Raw genomic sequence first — 13463 nt, forward strand, 5'->3', positions numbered from 1 at the left:
TGATGGTATGATGGTATGATGGTATTCTATCAGTGCAGCTTGTGTATTTGTTACTAAGGAAACAAACAGCAGAGAGAAATAAAGCCTTCGAGTCCCTGTGCTTTAGATCTAACAGTGGAGAAGCAGAGATTGTGTTAAAACAATGGAAACGTTGTTCCACCCTCGGGACCCTTTGGTGTCCTCTCTGAATGACAGACACTCCTTTCTTCCCTCTGTTCATACAGAACTGCTTCTCTGCTCAGGGCTGGACTTTTGTTTCATGTTAATTCACCGTGCAGTCAGAATCCTGTGTGTGTTTGGCTCCCAGCACCCAGCCCAGGATCACAGCAGGTCTCTCGAGGTAAGCAAAGACACTCGCCATTCACATCTATAGAGAAGCACGCGGGGTTGTGCTGGTTGTTCCATGTTTACGGTCCTTCCTTTCAGCCGGTGACCGGCGAGACAGCGGAGAGGGGAAGGGGGAAAGGGGGAAATGCGCCGCGGCGTCCGCCCCGTCCCACACGGGACCCGCGGCTGCGGTCACTGAGCACAGACGGGTGGAGCGGTTCGGTGCTGGCTGTGCGGGACAGGGACAAGGCTCATGGCTGAATGTTTCCCATTGTAGACAGGCAGCCTCGGCTCAGCAATAACAGCTCGCGCCGCCTGTCCCGGAACCCGCAGCGCCGTCGGGCCGGGCCGCGCCCCGCGCTCACAGGTACCGCTCCGGTCTCATCCCATCGCTCCGGTCTCATCCCATCGCTCCGGTCTCATCCCATCCCACCCCGCCGGCTCGGAGCCGCGTTGGGGCGGAGCGGTGCGGGATCTCGTCCCGCCCCCGGCCGCGCGGATCGTGTTATTGGGGCGGATCGTGTTATTGGGGCGGATCGTGTTATTGGGGCGGATCGTGTTATTGGGGCGGATCGTGTTATTGGGGCGGAGCGGGGCCGGGTCCCCCCTCGGAGCCCGGGGGGGGCGGGACCGGGAGCGAGGGCGCGCGCGCGCGCACGGTGATTGGCTGCCGGCGGCGGTGGGAGCGCGTTTAACGGCCGCGGCGCCCCCGAACCGGGGGGAACAAAACAAAGGCGGCGGGTCAGGATGTACCGGCCGGAGCGCGGCCCAGGGGCGGGGAGCGCCGAGCCCAGAGCCCGGCACGGACTGTGACCCCCCCCCTCAACCCCCGGCCGCCGCCGCCACGCGCACACGCCGCTCTTTGTTTTCGTTGCCCGTCGCTGCGGGGCTCGTGGTGTCCGTGTCCGGGCGCAGCTGACGGAGCGCGGCGCTGCCGGACCGGGAGCGGAGCCGGTGAGTGTCCGGTACCGAGAGCTGCGGGACGGGGGGGACGGGCGGAGGAACGAGTGCGGCGGGGGGGGGTGGCAGTCGGGGGGGCTGAGGGTTGGGGGCACAGTTTGGGGTGGCGGTTGGGGGGGGCAGTTGTGGGGGGGGCAGTTGTGGGGGTGCTGCGCGGGGCGGGGGCCGCCGGGGCTGCTCGGACGGGAGGAGGCGGCGCGGCGCTATTTATAGCGCCTGGAAGTGACGGCAGCGCCGCTCGCCCGCGGCTCCCGCTGCGGGGCGGCTCTTTACGTAACGGGCCGAAGCGGCGGGGGCCGCCCGGGGCCGGGCCGGGTCCTGCCGGGTCCAGCCGGGCCGTTACCCGCGCGGTGCGGGCTCAGTCCGGCGGCCGGAGCGGGTCCGCCGCGCTGAGAGCCGGCTCCTCGCACCGTGTCCGTTTCCCCGCCGTCGGTTTCCGCACGGAGCGATGCTGTGTCGCTCCTTCCGTCCCGGCCGTTCCCCGTTGACACCCCCGGGCTCTGCGCCCTCACCCCCCGCTCCGCTCCCTCGCCCCCCCGCCACGCTCGAGGGTGTTTGTTTACACATCCGGGAGCCGCGCCGGGCGGCCCGGACACGCCCACGGCACCGAGACCCCGCCCGGCGTCACGGCACGTCACGGGGGCGGGGGGAGCTGCCCGCGGGGCCGTTCGGGTCCGTCCGGGGTCGGGCTGTGAGCGGCCTTTGGATACAGTGGCTCTCGGGACGGCTCCGCTGTGCCGGCCGGACGCGGGCGGGCGCTGAGCTCACGGCTCGTGCTGATCTGCAGAGTGTGAAACACAACCGGCCCCGTGCGCTGCCGGCCCGTCCTGGCAGCCGGTCCGGGTCCTGTCCGCCCTCTGCGCACCCGAACGGCGCCGTGTGACGGCGGGGCCGGCAGCGCTCGGGGAGGATCCGGACGCTCCTCTCGGCTCCCGCTGTTGGTGCCCGTCCCGCTCTTGGTGCCCGTCCCGCTCTCGGTGCCCGTCCCGCTGTTGTCCGCACGTGCTGCTCGATGCTCCCCCCGCTGCGCTGTGTTGACTGTCTGCGCTCCCGAGATAACGCAGTGTTTCCTTAAAGCTCTTTATTAATAATGAAGATCTGCTCCTCGTGTCGCTGGGTTAATGTTTCAGACCCGTTACCTTATCCCTTTGGATGGCGGTTTGTTCCCTTTGCTGTGTTTGTGCACGGTGCGTGTTTTCCTCCATTCCCGTTTCTGTATCCTTACCTCTGCCTTCACCATTTCATGTTCTCAGGAAGCCTCTTACAGTCCCTCGGTTGCAGAGCATCAGCCCTTGCTGCCTTAACTTCGGCTGTAGCTCCCGTGTGCTGAGCCCCCTCTATGAGTCTCTTCCTCGGGACTTATTTAGACTCACAACTTCCTCTCAGTTCTTAATTTGTGGCTCTTGTTATTTCTCTGTTAGCGCCGTCCTGCTGCTGGAGTAGAGCTGAGCTCTGCCCTGCACACACAGCTCACAGCTGATAAGTGCTTTGTGTGCCCATTTCAACAGCTGTAAATTCTCTGTGCCACTTTCGTTGCTGTTCCTGTGCTATTGACCTACTGTGCCGATCACCTGATAGCTGGTGCCATGTGCTGTGTGTGGGTTACTCATTACCCTGACACAGGCTGTGTGCTGCCTGGTGCCCTCTGACAGAGCAGTGGATGTTATGAATATTTAGAATCTGTGATTTCCAGGCAGGCTTTAAAGCAGCTCTGCTTTCCAGCACTGCAGGAAGGCCTGGCCTTGTGTTTGTGCATGGAATCTTTCTTAAAGGTACCCCGAGGATTAAGGAAGCAGTTGTGTGCTCTTTGTTTGGAGTTCAGCTTTTATGCTCTGAATGGTTTCGGTTGTAACCACCGATGATATTTTGTATCTGATTATCCCTGCTCAGGGCAGCTGTCAGGTCTTTGTCTAAAGGCGTCGTTCTGCAGAGCTGGGATGGGGAGGGTGCACAGCGCTCAAGGGTGGCAGCACCCAGCCAGAGGAGCAGCTGCTGAGAGCTGGGACGTAGGGATCTCTTGTTTGTTTATTGCTGGTCATAGCGAGTGTTTTCCAGGTACCTGCCCCTGCTCTATTGGAGCCCACTCCTGGTTGCCAGCCTGTTTGTTGTAACAGCTGGATGCATTTCTGAGGATATACCTGATGCGTTGTAGGAAGTATTTTTACATCTGTGTCACCTTTGTAGCAAATGTGATGGAGTAGAAGCCAGTAGTGGAACAAACTGCTTGTTGCTCTGTTAAACTGAACTTGAATTGAGCAGCTCCCCAGAAGGAAGATGGCAGCACAACCAGACATTTGCTCTTAAATAATCCGTAGTTTAGTGTCCCGTGTTGTTGAGCAACAAACTTCCTGTGCCTCTGTAAAGCTGCTCATTTTCTGCTCTTTTCACCTGCAGGTTGTGACTGTTTCTCTTCTGTCATTTGTGTGGAAAGTGCCACACACACTCCAGAACAACAACGGCTTTTGCTTGCATATTCCAGTGTTTCTTCTGTCAGCAAGTTCAGCAAAGTTGCAATTCTTCCAGTGCCAGCCCTGAGCTGAGTGAGGAGCCACCAGCAGAAATGGTAAAAATGACAAAGTCAAAAACGTTCCAGGCTTACCTGCCCAACTGCCATCGGACCTACAGCTGTATCCACTGCAGAGCACACCTGGCCAATCACGATGAACTGATCTCCAAGGCAAGTGGTTTGCTTATAGACTTGACTAATCATTTCTTAAGCAAATTGGCTGCCCTTGTGTCAAGGCTCCCAGCAGATGAGGGATGCAAACTCGCAGCACGCTGCAAAGTATCTTTCCTGGGTTCACTGTTGGGTTGTGGGTGTTGTGTGCAGAGGACATGCATTATGGAAACTCAGATGTGACACACATTCCTGTACTTGCAGCCTCCATCTGCTGTCACGTAGGTGTGACCTGCACCTTTTAATACATGCTAAGGTGGCAGTTCAGATATTTTCAGTGGAGCATCTAATCCTGCCTGCAAAGAATGATTAATTACATGATGAGCTTTTTAGTAGCTTCCCTTCCCCCACCCATGCTCTTAGTTATGCCTTAGGGCAGTAAATGCATGTTCTGTTGAACTGCTGGTTCCTTTTCTCCTGGGTAAAGCAGTGAATCCTGCTGTTAGAGCTAATTATTGTTTAACTTAGAAGCATAGTTTGTACCTATTTCTGCAGGTATGTACCAGTGTGCAAGCAAAGCATTTCTAAACCTTTACTATAAAACAAATTGATTACAGTTGTGTTAAATGACTTAAGATCGTAATACCAAACAGTTGTTACAACTGACCTGAGTATAGTTCCTAAGCACAGTTTTTCTTATATTATCAGACATTGTAAATACTTTTGGCTTAGCTGTAATAAAAATGCTCTTATAGACCGGCCTGTAGAACTGGACAGGTGTAAATTTCCTGGGGAAGTAGCAACTCATTAAATCAATGCTGTGCTGCTGATTGAGGCCCATCAAAAGCCAGATGTGAAACAGGGTGGTTTTAAGTGAGAATTTTGGTTAAAATGGTGAATTGCCTGGATTGTAAGTAACAGTTCTGGTTGTTCTGAGTTGTTGTTGATGACAGCTGGTCACACCTGCTATGGTCTAATTTATCTCTACTGGGTGAGAGACATACTCAAGATAATGACAGTTCTAATGGAGCACTCCGTTTTGTTGGGATTTCTGTGTCTAGAAAGAGCTGAGGAGACATTTCAAAGGAGTCTGCGTTAGCATGGGTGATGTTTACTGTGTAGAAAAGCAGTTTGTCTGGAGACCAGCTGGAACAGTTGTGCCTGCTGGTCCTTGCACTGCCAGTTAAGGCGCTCCCTTCTCTTCCATTTGCTTGGGGGAGCTGACACATGAGGTGCTTAACCTGTCAGTGTCTTAACATTCGTATCAGCATAAGTTGTACCGTGCAGAATGTGAGGAACTTGATGCTGGTAAAAAGAAATATTTGTGCAGAATAAAAACTCTGTTTACATGAAATACTCTGTTTTTAGCCAGGTTACGAGGTTGGCGAGCAGTTCAGGGGCCACCAGTTTGTTCTTATTTCTGCTAACAGGATGTGTCGGTGTAGAATTCTGGTCATAAACCTTTCTTATGCCCATTAGTGGATGAGAGCCCTGTTTGTTCATCAGAACTGTCTGGTCAAGTGCAGGTGACAGGTGTGTGCCTTTTTGTGTTGTTTGAATACAGCCTTTGATAAAAACAAGCTCCTTATCTATCCATGTGAGTGGGAAGGTGTGATAGCAGAGCTCTGACAAATGGAGGAATGAATCCGAAAGATGATGAGGCCCAGGAGTTTCAAGACTTGCATCTTTCCAGTGCTCTTACTTCAGTCAGCGTGTAAAAGTCCTGCATGGATGGACTGCAGACCACTGAATGCTCAGGGGCGCATTGGTCTTGTGGTAGAACACTGATTTTAAGGGAAGGCTGCTGTGAGTCGATCAGACCCAAGTTGTGTGTTTGAGAGCACAGCAAAGCAAGCTGTCACAGGCTGTTCCAAGTCATCTCCTACTAATGTGAAGGTGGAAGAACTCACTCTTCTGGCTGGACTGCAAAGCAGTTGTTCTATGGCATGTAAATATTGAATTTAGACTCTAAACATGTATACAGGTGAGAAAGATGGTATCAGTCCATCACCCAGACTCTGCTAACAGGAAACTAAGTGAAGGTGGGAATGGAGGAGCTTCTCACAGTGGGGTTTTCTTTTCTAGAACAGCTTGGTCTGAAGCGGCTCAGGATGGTTCCTCCTTTGTTAGCAAAGCTTTTTTAATAGCGTATATATCAGTAGATTCTGTTTTCATCTGCAGGAAGCATGCTTTGTTTCTTCTCTCTCTGTTTCTTCATTGATTTCAAGGCATGCCTCTAAATTAGTGCTGCTTATTCTGTGGAAGCCACAGGCTGTGGGATCTGTACCGTTGTGCCAGTTTCAGGTCTTCAAGCATCCCAGGCAGTGACCGGTGCTGTGTGTTCTGTCCCTAACGGAGGTGTAAGGATTACGTTCTGGCAGAGCTGCCTGGGCTGTGCTCAGCAGTGTCTCCTTTCAGGGTCAGCACTACCTCGAGTTTTACCTTTCACTGCATGGCATTGACTCTTTTTTCCCCTCACGCTGTGAAAAGCAATTCTTGTACCTTTTCTTCCATCTTTGCTGTGGATTAAATTAAAATCAATTTTCCAAATATTGAGTTTTTTTTTTAAACTAGTTTAATGTCAGCACTGTCAGCTGCCCAGTAGAATTTCTCATTTTAAAGTGAGACTTTGTGGGTAGCTGAAGTCTGTGTGTAACTGCTCTGGTGCTGCATACAGGAATCACTGTGGTGGTTTCCTTTGTGCTGTATGTAGTCTGGCTTCAGCTGAACACCTGGTTCGTTTATGTACAGTTTTCCCTTCTACGCTTTTTTGTGCACTGTTCTGGGGAGGTGGTTAAGATGTGGCAGTTTCTGATGTGTTGCTAATCATTAAATTAGCACAATATCTGGTTTGATGTCAAATGCCTTCTGTTCGTGTCACTGTAGATACGTGTCAGAGGAGGCAGCCATTGCAGCATGGACATCCTGCCTATGGTCTGTGCCTTCTGTTACTACAACCTCAAAGTAGATTTTGTTTCCAAAAGCTTCCCGTGTTGCCGTACTGTGGCTTTCAGAAGAGTTGGTCTTTGATCTTCAGTACTGGCACTGCAGGATCTTTAAAGCATTTCAGAACAAATGTGGAGAAAATGATTAACTTTCTTTGATAGTAAGTTGGTAAAGAAAACTGGGAAAAAGAAAAGAGGGGGCAGGTTTTGTTAATGCAGCTCAGTACTGCTGGATTCTCTTAACAAATTCCATCTCTTTTTAAATGCAGTCCTTCCAGGGAAGCCAGGGACGAGCCTACCTCTTCAATTCTGTGTGAGTATGTTGTTACAGTTATGCCCACTACCTACACACACTATTTCTTGTATGCTTCATAAGCAGCAAACAATAGCAGTTTGCCCAAGTTCACGTTGTCCTGCTCTTTTTAGCGGGTTGTTTTTTTTTTTTTTTTTTTTTTTTTTTTTTTAACTTACCAGCAATAGTCATTAAAGAGCTACTGAGCTGATAAGAGCTCCAATGCAGCCATTCATTTCTTACAGTTTAAGTAGTCCTGCTAATAGCTGGGAGTTAATGACAAATTCCTTCTGTGTAAGACCGGCATATTGAGCGAAAGTTGCCATTCTGAGATAATCCAGAAGTCAAGAAGGATTGCATGACTGAATTTCTTTTGGACAACTTCACTGTCTGACATTTTCTGTCCCCTGTGATGGATGCATTTACAGGTTAATGTTCCAGTGGACTTTGTACATTGTAAGTGACCTTGAATATTGCAAACCTGCTGGAGGCCAAAGGTATCTGCAATTTGGCAGTTTTGGGATGTGCCCTTATCATAAGATATGGCCGATTCTTTGAGTTTGGATGACAGATAAGAGAAGTGCTCTCATGTAGTTAATGTGGAGTCACCTGTCTTTATTTTTTCTCCCCAGGGTAAATGTGGGCTGTGGTCCAGCAGAGGAGAGAGTTCTTCTGACAGGTTTACATGCTGTGGCAGATATCTATTGTGAAAACTGTAAAACCACTCTTGGATGGAAATATGTAAGAAATATATTTCTGGTTTTGCTCAGTTCAAACACAAGTATTTGAGCAGCCTTGATGTTGGCGGTGGTTTACTTGATGTTACTTTTCACATACAGATGACAGTAATGTAGTTTTGCTTCCTTACATCTACTGGAACATTGTAACAGATGGCTATTTGGATAACAGCAAAACTAGCATGAGGTACTGGTGTTATTTCAGCTATGCAATACCTCTGTGATATCTTCTTTCCGTTGTTACACACAGTATATACTAAAGCAGGTGGAAGAAATTGACAAAACAGGTCTTGCTTGTCTTGATTTCAGAATTTGGTTCATTCAGCAGAAATGTCAGTTGTGACAATGGTAGCAAATGCTTCTTGTTGCTCACAACTGATGTGAACTTGATTCTGACGATGGAAAAGTTGTGTGAATTTTCATGGTTTTCTGTAACACAAAAGACACTTTGAGAGTCTTGGATTATGGATATTGTATGCAGGATTGTAATGAAACGCATTTTGTGATGTCTAATAAAGTCACAACATGAGGTTAATTAAGATATACAGGTAGGGATATGTCTAGAAATAAATGCTAAACAAGAACAAGAAGTCACCATTTGGAAAACTTGATATAGAAGGAAAGAATAAATACAGAGAAAAACCCTTAACTTGTGTTAACTTGTGTTAACATCTTCAGTTTTTGAAGTTGTTTAACTTGTGTTTTTGATGCAGATTTGATGTTTAACTGCTGTATTTCCCCAACTTATTTCAGTATCTTGATTTTATTTTTTTTCTTCCTGTTTAGGAACATGCTTTTGAGAGTAGTCAGAAATACAAAGAAGGAAAATTCATCATTGAACTTGCCCACATGATAAAAGACAATGGCTGGGAGTGAATCATAACCTTTTTCCTTCTGTTTGGACAATACTCTGTGGAACGTGCTTTACAAAGACTAATGCAAAGCAAAGGAAGAGCTTGGCTAGAGTGGCCCTGAGAATATCACTGAACTCTGAAACCTCACAGATGAGTAGTGTAGTGTAAGTGGCTATTTCAGGCCATGTTTGCCTTTTCTCCTTGTGTAAGTTCCCTCTTTTTGTACGTGTATTATTGTGTGAACAGTTGTTTTGGAACATTTTGGATGACCTTTTTCTAAACTCAAACTAGAGAAACAGTTCACTAATTGAAAATGGATTTTACTGGTTAGCGTCTGTTTTGACCTATGCCTTTAATGCTACCTTCTGCTGTGCATGCTCCTTGCCTAAACACCTACACTCCGATCCCATAGAAATTCTGTATCTGAGATGTCTGAAAGAATGTATGGGATGGGGTGCAGATTTCTTATATGTAGCAATTTCTGATGTATTTGGCAGTGAAGGGGATGCAGTATTGTAGTTACTGATTTCTTTTTACCACAACCTGTGTACATCTTGTGGGTGAGTTGGTTAAAGGTACAGTGCTCAGTTTAAAAACATTTCAGTTGCACTGTCTGAATGAGCGGATCTGAAGCGTCAGGATGAGCAATGCCAGAGGTTCGGTATCTCAAAAAAAAACAAACCTGAGAAGGATTTGAAATCAATAATGCTGTAGAACATGTTCAACTCAGACCAACACGTCCCCGAGGAGTTTCCAGGATAGGAAGTTTATAAACTTGTAGCTTGAAAGATGGAAAAAAGAAACAAAGAAAAATATATGCATCTTCTATTTTGGGAAAAAATCAGTTGGTGTATTAGAAATGAATTGGTACTGTACCTTCGCCAGTAACAGGGACTTGTGCATTGGTAGAGTTCTATGGCTGGTTCCATGTGACTGTGTAGTCCTAATGCACTGGACAAAGAGGTTGATATCAAGGAAACTCGTTGAAGTATTCTGCTACGTTTGAACAAAAATATTTATTTTTATGAGGAATGGTCAGTGCCTATGAGATGAGAATGAGTATCCTGCGTGTAGGGAGAGATGGGAAGGAGAGGGAAGGGGAGTTTTCCTCATTTTTTTTCATAAACTAAATTAACAAGGTAGTTTTTAAAATGTGAGGGCAGGGGGGAAGGGGTTTCTTGGTTTGCTGGCTAAATCATCCCCAAGTACCTTTTTATAATAAAAATTTATATGAAACTTACCTTCTCTTTTGATCTCCCACCATTTCTTAACAGAAATGAGTTAATGAGAGAATCTTCCAGGAGGTGTGAGTACAATATTAGGTGTTGGTGTCAGTGCATGCGCATTCTCAACTTTTAAAGGAATGCTCTACATAAATTTGCTGACTTTGTTTTCGAACTGAGCAGTCTCTGAAGACCGTTTGTATTTTAATCCTCTTAATGCTTGTGGACAACGTGTTTGGGGGAAAAAATCTTTTAACACTACGTGAAGGGTAGACCTGAACAAGACAGAAGCCTTGCAATACAAAATCATTGTCTTTCAAAAACAATTCTGATACGGCACCTGCACAGTTCAGCCCTTGGAGCCGTTGCTGCTGTTACGTTTTTGGGAATCTCTGATGGGCTTCTGAATTCTGCTGCACTTTAGAAATTTTGTCATGCATAAAAAAAAAATAAAAAAATATGCCAATGGGTGGGGGCAATACAGATCTGCAATGGCAGCATTCCAGCCCATGTGGAGAGGGTGAGAAGAGAGTTCTCCCATGTGTAAGCATTCTCTGCAGACTGGCTTAGCTGCATTCAAGATATTGTGAGTTAAAAGCCTAAAAATCAGGGGAGTAGTTAAAGCTGTTGGGTTGCAGTCCAGGGACCTGAGGTGATGTGATCTGCCTGGATCTTGTGGCTTATTTCTTGCTACTTCGTGGTCATAAATAAGGTCAGGCTTCAAAGTCTAATTTTAATGGTGTCTTTGATGCTAGATGGACTTTGGTATTGCCTGTTTCTTGGTGTTTTTGACTTGGAGTTCTTGAGATTTTTTTCCTCCATTGTAAATTTATGTTGCCAACAACAACAAAAACAGCACTAAAACTTTTATCTGCTGACGTCTGTGTTGGCTTCAAAGTCCAGTTGTAATGTTAATAGCTGTGAAGATACTTGTGTGAAGTTTGTGCATCTTTGAGCTTCTTGTATTTCCTGGCTACAGGCTTGTTGAAATACGCTGGACTGAAGACAAAAGTAATGGCTGCTTTTCACTAGAGAGTTGAAATTAGAGGAAGTATGTGAAGTATTAAAGATTTTTCTCTATAAAGTCGGGGGGTTGGCTCTCTTAGTTAATCCCATCTGTAATACAGCCCGATTCTTATTTAGGAATTCAGCCTCTTTCTTCAGTGCATTATTTATATTTTAAACTGGACATTTTCACCAAAACCTTAATTAACTTTGATGCCAAAGGTTGAGACTTCATCAAGTGCTTTTAGCACATAGAGCTTCAGACTACTGGCATAAAGAGTTAATGATATAAATGTGACTTTTATGGCTTTTAAGAGAACCAAACAAAGCAATATTCTTTTTGGTCTTTTAAGAGTTGATGAGTAGAAGGAGTAGAACTAACACAGAATTGCTATTTCCTGCTGCCACGTAACGGTTGGTCAGGTTCGTTCTATTGAGGGAATATGTGAATTTTTCTTCTTGTGTTGCTTGGGCAGTGTCAATAATTACTTTCTCCCCTGGTAAAGATGTAGAATGTTCTTGTTATTGGTTTTGGTGAAAGTAGAATCCAGATAGCAACAGCTGCTGGCTGATATGAAGAGGTCAGTCTGGTCACTGGACCCTCCAGCAGTCAGAAAAATGAACTTACATTTTGACAGAAAAATGAACTTACTTGAAAAAACATTTTACTAAACCATTTTCCCTCTAACCAATTTTTGTAATATATTAAAGATTATATTTAAAGTTTGTATGTGTTCGCTCTCGGCAAGTTTACTTCCCCTCCAACTTAAGCACTTTTGTTACTCGTACTGGTTATTTTTATTGTTGGTCTTAACATTTATTTTGTATTTTGTTTTTTACAAACTGTAACAAAAAGCTTTTGTGAACCTTTGATTCTTGCTGGCTCTTTCTTGGACCAAATGAACTGACTATGAGCTGGCTTAGAAGAAATGTTCATTGGGATGCATAGGAATTTGCTAGCAGAAATGTACATGTATTGAAAGCTTTCTTCCTCTGAAGTGCTTGAGCTGTGTCTGAAAGTAATTGTTATCTCACATGACCACACCTTCAGTCTTGATCCAAAATAATGGCTGGAACAAAGGTGTTCCAGGACTGACTCCGAACACCAGAACTGCTCTGTGGCTGGTCACTCTATAACCACCCTTTTGATTGAGGAAAGGCTGAAACCTCTGTTAAACTGCAGATTGGCTGTGACCTGAGCTGCAGAGTTTAGTGAGGGATTCCCACTCAGTCTGACCACTGCTGCTGTGTACTCTTAGCGATCCGCTCATCTAAATTCTTATCTGCTGGTTCAAACCGCTCTTCTCCCTCAGTCACTGCAGGTTATACAATGACAGACTGTATTAACTGTGCTGTAATTCAGCCTTAGCTTCACACTAGCAGTGCCCAGTGTGGTTGTCAGTGTGAGCAGGTGCCCCACATGCTTGCAGTCAGTAGGAATTGCAGGAGCAGGGAGGAAGTTTATGAAGAGCCTTTAATTTAAATCTGATCTCAGAAGTGCTGACAAAGTCATTGCTGTGCCCATAAACCGAGCGGTCACCAGTAGCTCGCAGCAGCTGAGAGCAGTGCAGGAGTTCCTCAGTGCTGTGTCCCATCTCTGGTGCACGTAACGCTTCCTCCAAGCAGTGCTTGTACAGAGATGTATCTGCACGCTCATCTCAGCAGTCAGACAGCAACAGCAGCAGCTGGAGAGCCACAGAGCAAACTTGTGACATCTCCATTCTTTGATAATGGAGACGAGTGGGAGAAGCTGACAAATTGTTGTTAAACTGTTTGGACATTGTGTTGTTCTTCGTTTAGGCTCATGTTAAGCCAACGACTGGTCTGAACGCTTCTATAGAAGGAACGGAGGCTTCGGAGGTTCCTTCTTTAAGGACTGCTAGGAATGGTTTCAGCCCTAAAGCACGACTCCTCAGGTGTTGAGTTGTGCCTCACTGTTCCTTAATCTCCTACAATGCTTTCTTTTACAGGTGACATGGCTGTGCTGCTGTTTTGTCCTAGCAATACTGTACATCATTTGTTGTTTCACTATATTGTATCTTGAGGTATCACAATAAAAGCTTTCAATTGTTTTGTTGAGTTGCTTGCTGTTCTTGTGCTCTTATTTTGGTTTAGATTCTTATGTTGTTTATTTCTCTCTGATAATGCTGGAGAGGAAAGCCATTGCTCTTAGTTGCGCAGAAAACTTGTGGGTGTGGGTTGGATCGGGTTTAGTACGTTCTGCTAAGATTGTCACTAAATGTTTCTTTTTTTCCTTTTGCTAACCTTTCCAAAATAGAGTTAAGATGCTTTTCCTACTTGAGAGCTCCTGCACAGTTAAAGCTAATTCATGAACCTCATGAAAGCAAAGTGCTTTTAAAGGGAGAATCGGTCTGCCTGCTCCCAACAGCAGCCCTCAGAAGTTGGAGGAAGGGTGGATGTGCTTTCTGCTTGGTTACTTCGGTCACCTGGAGAGCAAAGCGGAACTCGGAGCTCAGGCACTCGGTCTGTTCTTCTCTGCTTT

General features: G+C 46.7%; 1 protein-coding gene across 5 annotated transcripts; it reads left to right on the forward strand.

The window, feature by feature from the left end:
- Positions 1–223: 223 nt before the first annotated feature.
- On the forward strand, positions 224–13039 carry YPEL1 (yippee like 1). Of its 5 annotated transcripts, none has more exons than XM_085555480.1 (5): positions 224–340; positions 3682–3964; positions 7119–7162; positions 7774–7882; positions 8665–13039. In XM_085555480.1, the coding sequence occupies exons 2-5, from the start codon at positions 3848–3850 to the stop codon at positions 8752–8754; spliced, it is 360 nt and encodes a 119-aa protein (XP_085411606.1). In that variant the 5' UTR covers positions 224–340; positions 3682–3847; the 3' UTR covers positions 8755–13039. The 5 variants fall into 5 exon arrangements, 4 of the variants coding, with proteins under 4 accessions (XP_085411606.1, XP_015733025.2, XP_085411607.1 ...); XR_014949030.1 differs by lacking the exon at positions 224–340 and adding an exon at positions 980–1281 and having other exon boundaries at positions 7774–8065; positions 8665–8802; XM_015877539.3 differs by lacking the exon at positions 224–340 and adding an exon at positions 980–1281.
- Positions 13040–13463: the final 424 nt, after the last annotated feature.

The sequence above is a fragment of the Coturnix japonica genome, chromosome 9 (assembly GCF_054131305.1).
Source record: "Coturnix japonica strain WE chromosome 9, WE-NBRP24, whole genome shotgun sequence".
NCBI classification, from domain to species: Eukaryota; Metazoa; Chordata; class Aves; order Galliformes; family Phasianidae; genus Coturnix; species Coturnix japonica.